The sequence below is a fragment of the Colossoma macropomum genome, unplaced genomic scaffold (assembly GCF_904425465.1).
Source record: "Colossoma macropomum unplaced genomic scaffold, Colossoma_macropomum, whole genome shotgun sequence".
NCBI classification, from domain to species: domain Eukaryota; kingdom Metazoa; phylum Chordata; class Actinopteri; order Characiformes; family Serrasalmidae; genus Colossoma; species Colossoma macropomum.
The window spans coordinates 48732350-48748711 of record NW_023494791.1 but is presented as its reverse complement, the minus strand read 5'-3'; the positions used below and the strand labels follow the sequence as shown (position 1 = coordinate 48748711).

At 42.3% G+C, this 16362-nt stretch overlaps 2 protein-coding genes across 2 annotated transcripts in view; one reads left to right on the top strand and one right to left on the bottom strand.

Moving 5' to 3' along the window:
• Positions 1–1413: 1413 nt before the first annotated feature.
• LOC118810014 (tetratricopeptide repeat protein 9A) lies at positions 1414–5866 on the bottom strand. The gene is made up of 3 exons (XM_036573534.1): positions 5551–5866; positions 4480–4662; positions 1414–1825 (listed from the first exon to the last, which is right to left on the bottom strand). The coding sequence occupies exons 1-3, from the start codon at positions 5864–5866 to the stop codon at positions 1743–1745; spliced, it is 582 nt and encodes a 193-aa protein (XP_036429427.1). The 3' UTR covers positions 1414–1742.
• Positions 5867–8806: 2940 nt separating this feature from the next.
• The window catches only part of med6 (mediator complex subunit 6), a 9109-nt gene continuing 1553 nt past the window's right edge, over positions 8807–16362 (top strand). Inside the window, exons 1-7 of the mRNA XM_036575240.1 lie at positions 8807–8849; positions 12481–12640; positions 12954–13045; positions 14022–14104; positions 14717–14825; positions 15081–15196; positions 16126–16153. Coding sequence (XP_036431133.1) covers positions 8828–8849; positions 12481–12640; positions 12954–13045; positions 14022–14104; positions 14717–14825; positions 15081–15196; positions 16126–16153 — 610 coding nt within the window. The 5' untranslated portion in view covers positions 8807–8827. The remainder of the gene's footprint in view (positions 8850–12480; positions 12641–12953; positions 13046–14021; positions 14105–14716; positions 14826–15080; positions 15197–16125; positions 16154–16362) is intronic.

Genomic DNA, 16362 nt, shown 5'->3' with positions numbered 1-16362 from the left:
TCCACAAGGGGCTATTGTTACAGGTTTGATATCATAACAATAGAAGAACCCTTTTTTGGTGCTATTGGAACCCTTTTTCAAAAATGTTCTATGTAGAACCATCTACAGCACATTTTCCATCCATCTGAAGAACACTTTAACGATGCAAAGAACCCTTTAATCATGCAAAGAGTTCTTTGAGTGCTCATAGTTCTATACACGGTTCTATTTTCTTTACTAAAGAACTCTTAAAGAACCATAATTTTTAAGAGTGTGAAGAACCCTTGAAGAACCATCTTTTCTAAGTGCCTATCTATCTATCTATATAGATAGATAGGCTCTTAGAAAAGATGGTTCTTCAAGGTGGCATTAAGTGTTGTTTTAGTTTCTTACCTGTTGTAAATTTGTTTATTCTTTGTAGTTTTATATTTTATCTTATAGTCTTTTTTACTGGTTTGATATGGTCGTACGTTGTACCTTTTTATTTCAGTGTTTTTTACTCTTTTTAGTCTTGTTTTCTGCTCTAATACTCAGCTAAACTGCCCTCAGTGTCGATGTGAGGTCAATATCCAGACACCATATGTCTAAAAATATGTTTCTTCTCAGGCAGGTAAGTCTGGGATGTTTGTGTGATCTACTCTGAAATCTATTCAGGGCTTGTTCTTAATGTTCTTGATTCAAATGTGCACATCATTTCACTTTAGTCACAAGAGCTGTCAACATTACGTCAAATAAGAGAAAAAACTGTAGATGGAAATGATGTACACACATGAATATATAAATATCTATAATACTGCACTGTGCAAAAGTCACAGACCCTTCATTTACTTAATTTCCAGTTAAAACGGCCTTTAAGTACAAGTTATTCATTTTTCAGTGTCAGAAAAATCAGCAGAAAACGTTTCAACAGAAATGTAAAGTATGTTTAGTGTATCCTTTTCAGGAGCCTCACTTTCAGCTCCTCAAAGAATCTGCAGACACGCCTCCAAAGTTCAGTCTCAGAAGCTGGTTGATGATTTTCTGAAGTAATCAAACACATTCAGTGGTGTTGAGGTCTGGACTCTGGGGTGGTCAGTCCATTGTTCAGCTTCTTTGTTTGATGTGTCCGTCTCCTTTTCTCAGTGAGGTTCTTCTTGACAGCTACACATCCTTTCAGACCCACAGCGCTGAGTCGTCTTCTCACAGTGGAAGGATGGACAGAAACACCTGTGGATGTTTTCAGATCTGAAGCAGCTTGATTTTCTCCTCTCTCTCAGAGATGAAAGCTTTAAGTGCTGTTTATCTGATGGGGGCAGTTTTGGGGTCTATCAGGTCTTCCAGGTGGTTGTTAGGAGGCACATCTTCTCTGTAGCTTCTATTAATTATTTTTCAGTTTTGGAAACTCCTTTCTTTTAACTTACTTTCTCCTTCCTTAAGCATGTGGATTATCTTACATTTGATCTCTGCACAAACATCTCCTGAAAAATGAATAACTTGTATTTATTTAATTATTTATTTCCTACTTTTTTAGCATTAAATGTGCATTGTGTTTAATAACAAAGACTTGATGGTGATTTTTATATGTAAGAATCAATTTTCAGAAGGAAACATCAGGTTAGGATGTATCAATACTTAAGTGTTGATCCACCCCTCCCCAAAACTGCAGGACGATGCCCAGAAGAAGGTTGGTGACCACTGCTGCAGCAGACAGTTCTGAGGTGAATCAGATCACTCTCTGACCAGACATGAGCAGGAACATCAGGCAGTGAGCAGCAGGAAAAAGACTACGACGACTCCTTCTTCTCCCGCTGCGCCAGTCGACGGATCTTCATCTCCGTTAGCTGGATGTAGCGGATCACATTGGTGTCTGTTGGACACAGAGAACACAGACAGCAGCTTTAACTGGGAAACAACAGCGAAGTGACTCATCTCTATACAGTGAAATGCTTGTGTTATTGTTTTATTATTAAATGGCGTAAAATGGTTTATGACAGTCAACTTAAGTCTCAGACTTCTAGACTGTATTTACTGTCTACACTTGTGATTGCATAGCAACACAGTGGCACTGCTTAGCAATACAGTGGCTTATAGCAACAAGGTAGCATTGCGTACCACCAAAGAGGATTATAACATCACAGTGGCACTGCATAGCAGCACAGTGGCACTGCATAGCAGCACAGTGGCTTATAGCAACACAGTGGCATTACATAGCAGCACTGTGGCTTATAGCAACAAGGTAGCATTGCATAGCACCAAAGAGGCTTATAGCAGCAAGGTAGCATTGCGTACCACCAAAAAGGATTATAACATCACAGTGGCACTGCACAGCAGTACAGTGGCTTATAGCAACACAGTGGCCTTGCATAGCAACACAGTGCCATTGCATAGCAATACAGCGGCTTATAGCAACACAGTGGCATTGCATAGCAGCACTGTGGCTTATAGCAACAAGGTAGCACTGCATAGCACCAAACAGGATTATACCATCACAGTGGCACGGCATAGCAGCACAGTGGCTTATAGTAACACAGTGGTATTGCATAGCAGCACAGTGGCTTATAGTAACACAGTGGTATTGCATAGCAGCACAGTGGCTTATAGCAACACAGTGGCATTGCATAGCAGCACAGTGGCTTATAGCAACACAGTGGCATTGCATAGCAGCACTGTGACTTATATTAACCCAGTGGTATTGCATAGCAGCACAGTGGCTTATAGCAACACAGTGGCATTGCATAGCAGCACAGTGGCTTATAGCAACACAGTGGCATTGCATAGCAGCACAGTGGCTTATAGCAACACAGTGGCATTGCATAGCAGCACTGTGACTTATAGTAACACAGTGGCACTGCATAGCAGCACTGTGGCTTATATTAACCCAGTGGTATTGCATAGCAGCACAGTGGCTTATAGCAACACAGTGGCATTGCATAGCAGCACAGTGGCTTATAGCAACACAGTGGCATTGCATAGCAGCACTGTGACTTATAGTAACACAGTGGCACTGCATAGCAGCACTGTGGCTTATAGTAACACAGTGGCATTGCATAGCAGCACTGTGGCTTATAGCAACACAGTGGCATTCCATAGCAGCACTGTGACTTATAGTAACACAGTGGCACTGCATAGCAGCACAGTGGCTTATAGCAACACAGTGGCATTGCATAGCAGCACTGTGGCTTATAGCAACACAGTGGCATTGCATAGCAGCACTGTGGCTTATAGCAACAAGCTAGCACTGCATAGCACCAAAGAGGATTATACCATCACAGTGGCACTGCATAGCAGCACTGTGGCTTATAGCAACAAGGTAGCACTGCATAGCACCAAAGAGGATTATACCTTCACTGTGGCACTGCATAGCAGCACAGTGGCTGATAGCAACACAGTGGCATTGCATAGCAGCACTGTGGCTTATAGTAACCCAGTGGTTTTGAATTGCAAAACAGTGTCTTATTGCGACACAGTGGCACTGCATAGCAACACAGTGGCACTGCATAGCAGTACAGTGGCTTACAGTAATAGCGGCACTGAATAGCAGTACAGTGGCTTATAGCAATACAGTGGCTTATAGCAACAAGGTAGCATTGCATAGCACCAAAGAGGACTATGCCATCACAGTGGCACTGCATAGCAGCATATGGATTTGATGCAGTGATGTAGTGGCTTATAGCAACACAGTGGTATAGCATAATAAACCAGTGGCACTGCACAGAAACATAATAGTGCTTAGCAATGCTGTAGCATTGCAAAGTAACATAGTGGCGTATAGTAACAGTGGCATTGGCTTATAGCAACACAGTGGCAATGCATAGCAATGCAGTGGCTTATAGTAACAATGGAACTGCATAGCAGTACAGGGGCTTATAGCAACACAGTGACACTGCATAGCAGTACAGGGGCTTATAGCAACACAGAGGCACTGCATAGCAGTACAGGGGCTTATAGCAACACAGAGGCACTGCATAGCAGTACAGTGGTTTATAGCAACACAGTGGCATTGAATAGCAGTATACTGGCTTACAGTAATAGCGGCATTATAAAGCAGTACAGTGGCTTATAGCAACACAGTGGCACTGTATAGCAATACAGGGGCTTATAGCAACACAGTGGCACTGCATAGCAATACAGGGGCTTATAGCAACACAGTGGCACTGCATAGCAGTACAGGGGCTTATAGCAACACAGAGGCACTGCATAGCAGTACAGGGGCTTATAGCAACACAGAGGCACTGCATAGCAGTACAGTGGCTCACAGCAACACAGTGGCATTGAATAGCAGTACACTGGCTCACAGCAATAGTGGCATTGAATAGCAATACAGTGGGTTATAGCAACGCACTGGCATTGCATAGCATCTTATTAGCACATAACAACACAGAGGCATTATAGCTACACACTAGCATATAGCAACACCACTATAGCACTATTGTCGTAGCAGCAGAGCAACATTTATATACAGTCATACAGAAACATGTGTAAACATCCCACAATACATGTGTGCATGTGAGCCACCTGTACCTGAGGGCTGTTGTTTGTGCGACTCCTGTAGGTAGTGCAGGGCCTTGTGGTAATCTCCCAGGTGATAATACGCCACACCTGAGCGGTACAGTGCTTTGAAGTTCTCCCCTTCTTTCCTCAGGACTTTCAGACAGTACTCTTTAACCCGCTCATAATTCACCAGCTCCATCTGTAACAGACACGCTGCACACACATAAACATCAGTTCTCAGTGAGGTCCTTGTGAGCTCTGATCCAGTTACGTCCTCAGCATGTTTTACAGTGATTATTTTGAGGCGCTGCAGTGTATCGTGACTAAACACGCACCGATTCAACATCTGCTTTGGCCAAGCGGTGACGTCATCCTGCGTGACTGACTCAGACTGCGTTTACTGACGCTGAGCTCAAACTGTGAGTGAACCTGCCGCTGCTGAATGGGAGTGGAAGGTTTTAGGCTGCAGGCTGCATGAAATAGTGATCACTGATTGTGGCGAAAGCTTCAATATGCAAATGAGCCATCAGGGTTGGGATGTAAGAGAATACAAGTATTGGGAATACACACATCTGGATTTAGTCCAAATTCCATTTTGTAAAGACAGTAATCGGAATACAGTTATTTATTAAACCTTTGAGGGGAATATTTTTAGAATAATAAATAAAAAAAAAATCTTCAAAAGAACACCATCAACGCTCGTTTATTAACTCATTTCAGATCAGCGCATGGCACATCGCAAACATCTAAGCTTGTTAGAGGGCCTGAATTTACGGCTGCTTTACAAACACAAACAAGTTCCTGCTAAGAACCCTTAAAGAACCGCCTTTTTAAGAGTGTGTTTTTAATGTTATGGCTCATCCATATATGCCCACATACGTGAAACAGTGCAAACCGCGATATTTATCATTATCAATATCGCGATATTTTGTTGTGCGTCCACATCGTGCAGCCCTATTTTACGCATGAGTGGACGGAGCTGATTAAAGCGCCTCATGAATAAACACAAACGGCTAATGAATAATGATTAAAGACTAATGAATAATGATTAAAGACTAATGAATAATGATTAAAGACTAATGAATTGTGGCGCGCGCGTACCTGCCAGGCTGTTGTAGCACTCGAGCTCCGCGCTCTCCACCGCGCCCTTCTGCTCCTCCGTCAGGCTGCACTTCCCCGTCGGCAGCGGCGGCGGCGGCGCGGCGCACGCGCTCCTCGCGCCTACGTCCGGGTCCCCGAGCGCGCGACACAGGCCCTTCATCTCGAGCAGCGCGCGGTGGTACTTGCCGATGGCCTCGCGGTACTTCTTGTCCCTGTAGCACTGCGTGCCCTGCGTCTTGAAGTCGAGCGCGCGCCGCAGCGCGTCCGCCGCGGGCTGCTGCTGCTGCTTCACGAGCCCTCCGCGATCCACGCTCATTTCCCTTTTTTTAGAATCGGCGGGTAGCAGCACGCATCCCCGCAGCGCGCGCGGAACCCTCGCTCTGTTGTGTGTAATGGTGCTAGGCTAGGCGCGCGCTCACAGGAGAAGGAGGAGGAGGAGAGCTCGCGCGTGCATGCAAGCATTCCCCAAACCCCCCCACCCCCAACACACACTCACTCACACACACACGGCGCGCGCCGTCCCTCGCTGACGGTGAGATGACTGCATAGCGTTCCTTATGAGACAGCGCGAGATAACAGCGTGTCCTCGCGCGCTCCCCCTACATCTCATACTCAAGAAAATCAAAGTGACCGCTTGGTAGGGAAAAATGCCTGGCACGCGCGGTTGGTCTGATGATCATAATTGGTCATAATTGATATTAATGATGATTGTAATTGACAATAAAGGTAGTGGTGGTGAACATTTATGGTGATGGTGATGATTATGATCGTTTCTGATGATGATGATGTTAATGTTGGTGATGATGATGGTGATGTGATAGTGATAATGATGGTGATTATGATAATAGTGATAATAATGATTATTGAAATGGCAATGATGAAGACAGTGGTGATTGGAATGATGGTGGTGATGATTGTGATGTGGTGATGTGAATAGTGATGATGACGATAATGGTGATCATGATGATTGAGATTGTGATGATAAAAATTGTGGTGATTGTAATGATGGTAGTGATGATTACAGTGATAGTGATATGATGGTGGGGATGGGGACTGGTGGTGATGATGGTGATTATTTTGATGATAATGCTACAGTGATGGTGATGGTAGTGATGGGTGGTGATGGCTAAGATGATAATGTCAAGTTGATGATGGTAATGTTTGTGATAGGGTGATGATGATGGTGGTTATGATAATTTTGCAATGATGTTGACGGTGCTGATGTTTGTGGTAATGTTTGTGATGATGGTAATGACGATGGTGGACATTTGTGATTTTGGTGATGATGGTTATGATGGTATGATGATAATGATGTTGATGGTAATGTGTGTGATGAGGGTGATGATAATGATGGGTGATGATGGTTATGATGATAATGTTAAGCTGATGTGGATGGTTATGGTAATGTTTGTGATAAGAGTGATGATGATAATAGTTATGATGTTGATAATGTTACAGTGATGGTAATGATGTTGATGCTGATGTGTGATGATGGCTGATGAATTGATTATTTGGTTCAGATGAGCAGAATCTGTTATATTTTAACAGCAGTGTGAATATTTGGATACAGAAACGGACTGTAAGGGCACCTTAATACTGCAACACACTGCACCATTAAACTAGAGGAGTTGTATGTGTGTGTGAGTGTATGTGTGAGTGTATGTGTGTGTGTGTGTGTGTGAGTGTGTGTGTGTGTGTGTGTGTGTGTGTGTGTGTGTGTGTGTGTGTGTGTGTGTGTGTCTGAGCAGATGACAGTGTTTTGATGTTTTGGTTTGAGCTCTGCACGATGTCTCTCCACCCTGTTTCTAATTTAGACTGCAGGAGCCACTTATTTACTCACTCACTCACTCACTCATTCATTCACTCACTCACTCACTCACTCACTTATTTACTCACTCACTCACTCACTCACTCACTCATTCACTTTCACTCCCTTACTCACTCACTCACTTATTTGCTCACTCACTCACACACTCATTCATTCACTCACTCACTCGCTCACTAACTCATTCACTTATTCGCTCACTCTCATTCACTCATTCATTCACTCACTCACTCACTCACTCGCCCACTCATTCACTTTCACTCCCTTACTCACTCACTCACTCACTCACTAATTCACTTACTCACTTATTAACTCACTCACTAATTCACTCCCTCAGTCACTCACTTACTTTTCCATTCACGTGCTCATTTACCCACACACTAATTCACTAAGTGACTTATAGTCACTTGTTTACACACTCATCGTTCTGTCTTACTCACTCACACGCTCACTCATTCACTCATTCATTCCATTTCTCACTCACTTACTCATTCACTCATTTACTTATTTACTCACTCACTCACTCACTCATACTCTCCCTTACTGACTTACTTATTCATTCTGTCACTCTCCCACTCACTAATTCACCTTCTCACTCTCTCACTTATTCATTCACTTAATCATTCACCCCCTTCTAGTTCACTAATTGACTTACTCACTTATTCACTCATTCATTCACCCCTTACTCACTCACACAGGCACCCAGTTACTAATTCACTTACTCACTTGTTCACTCGTTAACTCACTCACTGTTTCACTTGCTCAGTTATTCACGCGCTCTCTTCAGTTAGTCTCTGTGTCTCTTTGATGTCTGTGTCTGTTCACAGAACAAAAACAAACCTGTGACATCACTCAGCTGAAACAACAGGATAGTTAGAGAGGAATTCCCCTGTGAGTGTGTGTGTTTGTGTGTGTGTGTGTGTGTGTGTGTGTGTGTGTGTGTGTGTGCGTGTGTGTGTAATGTAATCAAGTGTTTGAAAGCAGCCATTTTAAGGTAATAATGGAAATTATTTTCTTCTTGTCACAAAATACATAAACAGGCACCATTTTTAAGGTTATTGAATATGACTGTGAAAGTGTACATAATATGGTGAATATTAAAGTGTTACATGAATGTAACATAATTCTGAATGTAACGATAAATATAATTCTGAGAATAATTCTCAGAATAATTGTAAATATAATTCCTACCATAATTATAAATATAATGATAAATATAGTCTGGAGAAGAATTCTGAATTTGATAAATATCATTCTACAAAATAAATATACATATAATTATATAACGCAAGTCCTAAATATAATTCTGAGGCCAATTCTACATATATAACAGTTAATATCATTTTAATATAATTCTGAATGTAAAAGTGAAAGTTATAAAAAACAGAATTTGGCGAATTCGGTGCGGGACTTTTATTGAGCCCCGCGTCATCTCCTCGCGTCGTTCGGGACATGGCGGCCAGTGATCTGAGAGGTGAAGTGTCTGAAGGAAATGCGAGATTTAATCGGTTTGATTGAATATTTGCGGCTCTTTGTTTATTAAGTGGCTCTTTGATTTGTGAGTAAAGCAAGTCGAGTAAACCGCAGTGAGGAAAGCTGAGTTATAAACCGATTTCCGCGGGGTTGATTAGCGTTAGCTGACGAGCTAACAGGCTAACGGCACAAAGGACCAATCAGAGCGCCGAGAAATGTTTGTTTGTTTGTTTGTTTATTTTGGTTTCTTGTGAGGATTTAGGTTCATGTGCTTTTACTCTCACTGTGCTGAGGTTTAAGGAATTAATCAGTCTCCTTTTTCCCCTGCTGAAGAAAGACCATTAGAACCATTAGGATTAAAACCTGATGGTTCTGCGTGCTAATAGGAATTGATGGTTACCATTACAGACCACTAGTTTCCTGTAGGACACCTTTAGATCCCATCTGGAAGCAGAACTCCTTTTAAACCATTAGAGTCCTTTACATTGTGAAATCAACCCATCTGGAAAACAGAACACTCTTTAAAAAGCTGGTTCTTTAGCAAAGGGAACGGTTCTATTTAGAACCATGAGCTGTGTATAGAACCATTTTTATGCTTAAATGGTTCTTTGCCTGGTGAAATGGATCAGATCGATGGAGAATGTCTTGCAGATGATTTATATGTAGCACCAAAAAGGCCTCTGCTGTTGTCACGATGTCAAGCTTGTAACAATAGAAGAACCCTTTTTCATGCTGTATAGAACCCCTTTCAGAAGGACTCTATATAGAACCACAGATAGCACATTCTCCATGAATCTGAAGAACCTTTTCACCATGCAAAGAACCGCTTAAGTGTGAAATGGTTCTATATAGAACTCTTGAAGAACCATATTTATAAAGTAAGTAGTAAGTAAAGTTTATTTCTATAGCGCTTTTTACAACAGGTGTTGTCACAAAGCAGCTTTACAAGGAAATCAGCATTACAGAAAGAAATCCAGGTCTGAGCCCCCATGAGCGTCGCCAGAGGCAACAGTGGCAAGGAAAAACTCCCTAAGAGAAACAGGAAGAACCCTTGAGAGGAACCAAGACTCAGAAGGGGAACCCATCCTCCTCTGGTCGACACCGGACAGTAAACATTGTTAGTACAAAAACAGGGAAAACAGGTGGAGCAATGATTAACTTGATTAGTTTAGTTTATGCAGCAGCATCAGTGGGGTCGGGTTGTGAGGGTGAGGTTTGCACGGCGTTGTACAGCATGGAGCTTGATGGTGGTCAAGCCGGTCCAGAGGGCTGGCGAGCAGTGGCACCCGATCAAGGCAGAGAGGCAGCAGCATCAGACGCACAGAATGGGCAGCTGTTCAACTCGGCAAAGGAAAGAAAGAGAGGAAAAACACACAGAGTCAGTTCTGTAATGAGTGACTGACAGAACTGAGAGTCAGTTCTGTAATGAGTGACTGACAGAACTGAGAGTCAGTTCTGTAATGGGTGACTGACAGAACTGGGAGTCAGTTCTGTAATGGGTGTCAGTTCTGTAATGGGTGTCAGTTCTGTAATGGGTGACTGATCACAGATTACAGTGTTAGCAGAGCAGCAGAGACTCTGGCAGGTCTAGATCTGACAGGGAAAACTAATCACCAAAGGCTCAACTATACAAGTAAGTTTTAGCCTAGACTTAAAGACTGAGGCTGTGTCTGAGTCCTGAACATTAACAGGAAGACTATTCCAAAGCTGGGGGGCTTTGTATGAGAAGCTCCGCCCCCTGACGTAACTTTATTAATTCTACGTACTAATAGTGAGCAGCACCTTGTGATCTAAGCAGGCGTGATGGTTCATAGTGGGAGAGAAGTTCACTCAGGTACAGCGGGGCGAGTCCGTTTAGAGCTTTATAGGTCAGTAAGAGAATTTTATAATCAATCCGAAATTTAACTGGTAACCAGTGTAAGGCTGATAAAACTGGGCTGATATGGTCGAACTTTCTGGTTCTTGTAAGAACTCTGGCTGCAGCGTTCTGGACCAACTGAAGCTTGTTAAGGCTTTTGCTGGGACATCCAGCCAGCAGGGCATTACAGTAATCTAGCCTTGAAGTAATAAATGCATGAACTAACTTTTCTGCATCCTGTAGAGAGAATGCATTTCTCAATTTAGCAATATTGCGAAGATGCAGGAAGGCTGTTCTAGTAATATTAGTTATATGTGTGTCGAAGGACAGATCAGGGTCTATAATGACACCAAGGTTTTTTACAGATGAGCTTGATGCAGCTGAGAAATTGTTAAGTTTAAGTGTTAAATTAGACAGTTTGTTTCTGGCCGCTTTTGGACCAAGAAGCAGAACCTCTGTTTTATCGGAGTTTAGAAGGAGAAAGTTACTCGACATCCAGTCCTTTATGTCTTGTATACAGTCTTCAATCTTGCCAAGTTTAATTTTATCATCCGGTTCGCTTGCTAAGTATAACTGAGTGTCATCGGCATAGCAGTGGAAATTTATGCCATGTTTACTGATAATGGTGCCCAGTGGTAGCATATATAATGTAAATAATACAGGTCCTAAAACAGAGCCTTGTGGAACACCATACTTTGCTTTTGCGAGGGCAGAAGATTCACCGTTTAAATTAACAAGAGTTTATATTACATTAACTTAAAAAGTGTACCATTAGTGACTATTGGACACCACCAGGAACCAGCAGGAACATTTACTGGTTACTGTGATTGTTTTATTTTTTTTTCTCAGAATCGGCTCTGAGTGGCTGCGTTCCTGCAAACAGTGGAATGTAGACGTTTGATCATTTGACTCCTAAAAAGATGGTTCTTCAAGGGTTCTTTATTAAAAACAATGGTTATATATAGAACCATGAACATTCAAACAACCATTTGCATACTTAAATGGTTCTTTGTATGGTGAACTCGTTCTTCAGATTGATGGAGAATGTGTTCTGCATGGTTCTATATAGAATTTGAAAAAAAAAATGGTTCTATACAGCACCAAAAATGGTTCTTCTGTTGTTACAAACTTGACATCTTAACAATAGCAGAACTGTTTTTGGTGCTATATAGAACCATATACAACACATTCTCCATCAACCCGGAGAACCATTTCACCATGCAAAGAACCATTTAAGCATGCAGATGAATGAATGTTTAAGGTTCTTTCAGGGTTCTTTTTTAAGCCTGTACACAGCAGCAACACGGTTTATAGTGACCGAACTTCTCAGAGGAGCGAAGTTAGATGAGTTGACTGTTGTCAGGGTGGCTGAATGTCTAATTGCTGAGTATCAGTTAATTAAACCTGCAGTTTGCCGGGTGTGAATTAAACCTACACACATTGTCCTCCAGCGTCATCTGATTCACTGTTTCAAACTTGGAGTTAATTATGTCATTTTTAATTTTCCTTTTAAAGAATACATCTTTTATTTACTAGTTATTTGTATTCTGTACATTTACATTGTGCTTTTATCCCTCTGGTTTATTTTAATGTGCTGCATTTTGCTTTAGTCTTTTATTATTTTGCTTTAGTTTCCCTGTAAAGCACTTTGTGAGCTTGTGTTAAAGATGTGCTGTGTAAAAAGTGCCGTGGCGTTAGTTTTACTGGTCATTGACTGTTTTTACAGTAATCTGCTTTTATGAAATGCTGACTTTGTCTGTTTTCTGCTTTCCAGACAACCTGCTGGGCGTCTCGTGGGTGGACAGCGGCTGGGTGCCCATCCTAAACCCGGGCAACGTTCTTGACTACTTCTCAGAACGTAGCAACCCTTTTTATGACCGAACATGCAACAACGAGGTGGTCAAGATGCAGAGGCTGACTCTGGACCATCTGAAGTAAGCTAAGCCATCACTCACTAAGTTTACATTTGCACCAGTGGATATTAATCTAACTAAGATGACTGGACAAGCAAATAAGAGAGCCTGCAAACAGATTGGCCAGCTCAGTTTGGACGTATATTTCATATATACTCACCGAGCACTTTATTAAGTGCACCTCCTTGTTTCTACACTCACTGTCCACTTTATCAGCTCCACTGACCGTATAGTTTCACTCTGTAGTTCTCCAAGTTCTCTGTTTATTTCACCTCAGTGCTTCACGGAGTGCTGGTATCTGTCGTTTACACTGGGCTTCTCGTATGTTTTGTAGTCAGATGGTTGGAGTGGAGTATATACTGCTTCACGCTCAGGAGCCCATCCTCTACATCATCAGAAAACAGCAGAGACAGTCGCCCACACAAGGTAACAGATGTCAGTCGGTCACACTGTGGTGTCTGAAGCTTTTTGAGTTTTTGCACTAATGGAAGCCAGCAGACCACCAATTAGCATCAACTACACACCTCATCATCACACACACTCATCTCAAAGCACGTGCAGGTGTTCAGTACCTTTAATAGACTCTGGTTTCTGACACTGTATGACACACAGACTGAAGTACGTTGGCATTAAAAACGCTAGCAGCCACCCTGAAACCTGAAATTTTGTCAGTGCTTTTTTCTCCCTAATTTAGACCAACTGGGGAGAAAATTGGTCCAGTTCCCCCCACTATTTAGGACTCCCCCAGTCACACGATACCACCAGCTCTAGGAGGATGAAGGCAAACACAGTCTTCCTCCTAGTCCTTTTCAAACTGCCGCTAACACAACGTCACTGTACAGCCAAACACACTCGGAGGAGGCGCTAACCGCCAGTTCTGCTACGTCAGCTAACAGACACCTGCGCTGGCTTGCATCGCGCTGATGGGGGGGAGACGGGGGGCCATCCTGCCCACCCAGAGAGAACGAGGACAACTGTGCTCTATTGGACTCTCGGACACGGACGGCTGTAGCGTCACTGGAGATTGAACTCACAACCTCCTGATGATCTCCTGATGACAGGGCCAAGATGGTTACACCACTCGGGAGCCCTTTGTCTGTACTTTACTCCATGTTTATAGATAACAGTGAGTCATACAGAGTCAGAAACTACCTAATCAGGTCTGTTAGAGGCACTGAACTCCTCCACACGCTGTGATAATTTAGGCATGATGTTAATTATTGGGGTATTAGCTTCTATTACTTGTTAGCTACGTTAGCTTCCCAGCTCCAGTGCTAAAACTAAAGAAGCAAACATCAGACACCAAACGTCTCAGCTGACTGAGTACTTTTGAGGTAAGGGGGGACTGAGGCAATTAAACAGCAAGAGCTGCATCTCTCTGATCCCGTCTGTCTGTCCTCAGTCGTCCCCCTGGCTGATTATTACATTATCGCTGGTGTGGTTTATCAGGCCCCAGACCTCGGCTCAGTCATCAGCTCCAGAGTGGTGAGTTTTTTTTGATTGAGTTTTCATTTTATCAATAGATTAAAACATAAGAGAGCCCACAAACAAATAACAAACGGCCAGCTCAGTCTGCATGTATATGTATTATTATATGTAAACACCTTAAAGGGGAATAACACCAGTTTTTCAAAACATCTTCGTAATTCAGCATTAATATCACAGTGGTGGTGATGGGAACCAGGGGTCGCCATGACTACAACACAAATATAGACATTTTATTTACTATCCAGAACCACCAGTGAACCTACACGAGTCTTCTGAGTTTATATGGAATGTTGATGATGAAAATAGTGGAAAATCTGAAATAATAAGTTTTCTTTGGGGACTATTTTGCCTCACAGCGCCCTGCATGTATCCCTCCACCATTAATGAATTAAAATACATTTTAAGCCAAAACATTGTCACGCAACCATCGTTAAACAATGTCTCAGACATCATGTATTCATAACGTATTTCATATTAACCACTTAACTGTGGAGAATTTTTGAAAAATAGGTGGAGTTCCACTGTAAGAGAGGTGAAAAACGTGATTATGCTGTTCACTCATGTAGATGAATAAGGTCAGTAAAAGTGGATCGTCTGTGTTGTGTTAAGCTGTCAGCTGTGCACGGTATCCAGTCGGCGTTCGATGAGGCCATGTCCTTCTGCCGTTATCACCCGTCCAAAGGCTACTGGTGGCATTTTAAAGACCAGGAGGAACGAGGTGACCTCACATTCACTGACCGCTGCTGCTCACGGCCAAGACTACCATATCCACATCCAGTGCTAAAATACAGTTACAATAGCAGTAATAGTTATTCTTCACTCTCATAACTGTGTAACGTACACATTAGCTTTATATCAGCTAGTAATTAATTCATATCAGTTTCTAAATAATAAATGTTAAGATGAACAACTGAATAATAGGCCTGCAGTTCATGGAAATAATATCTGTCCTCTGTTCTCTTTATGTGTGTAGAGAAAGTAAAGCCCAAATCTAAGAAGAAAGAAGAGCCCAGTTCTCTGTTCCAGAGGCAGAGAGTGGACGCGTTACTGCTGGACCTGCGAAACAAATTCCCACCGATGTTCTACCAGGTAACTTACACAGTTGTGTAAATTCCCCGGACTGAAAATTAGCCACCAAGGTGGTAGTAACTTCAGGCTCCTGCAGATGGCGCTGCATGAGGATGATTGGGATAAAAATACCTGCAGGGTGTGTGACGGGATTCATAGATTGAGAAGAGGTGGTACAGTGCAGTGAATGTTTCGTTCAATGTGTAAAAGGCCACAGTGTGAAGGAAGCTGAATCTGCAGGTGTGTTGACACCTACAGGAAATTCTCATCAGAGTTGAGGCCAAAACTCCAGCAGCACTGTCGTGTCTGATCCACTCGTACCAGCGCAACACACACTAACACACCACCACCACGTCAGTGTTACTGCAGTGCTGAGAATGATCCACCACCCAAATAGTACCTGCTCTGTGAGGGTCCATGGGGGTCCTGACCACTGAAGAACAGGGTAAAAGGGGGCTAACAAAGTATCAGAGAAACAGATGGACTACAGTCTGTAACTGTAGAACTACAAAGTGCACCTATATAGTAAGTGGGGCTGATAAAATGGACAATGAGCGTAGAAACAAGGAGGTGGTCAGAATGTCATGCCTGGTCAGTGTATATAGGCTTGATTTGAGAGGGGAAGTAACAGGACAGGGTCAGAGATAATGACTAATAGCTTTGCTTTACCGGTGGCTTAGCTCCCCATGAGCTGCAGTGGTGCAGTGTGTGAAGATGTGGTGGAGCTTCACGCGTCTCAGAGGAACTGTGTGTTCGACCTTCACCCTCCCAGCTTAGTAGCACTGTGTCATAGAGGAAGACCCCTCTAGCAGGTGGGCTACGACTAAACCGGGGAGAAAACTGGGTGAAAGTCAATAAAAAAAACATTTCCAACACAATTCCTGCCATCTTTGTTCTGGTTTCTGTGTTGGATGAAAAGTATTAATGTTTGTTTTTCTGTTTTATTGCAGCCCAAACCTGGAGAGAAGCCCGTTCCTGGTAAATATATCTTTTCAACATTGTTTCAGATATTTTGGATATTATTTAGATATACTATTATTGTCTTATTTGCATTATTTTAATTAATATATTTATTTTCCTCATTTATTTATTTATTCATATTCTTATTATTATTTTAATTATGATTATTTTATTTTTATTTTTATTCTATTTTATTTTGTTTCAGTCATTTTTAATTAACTTTAGTT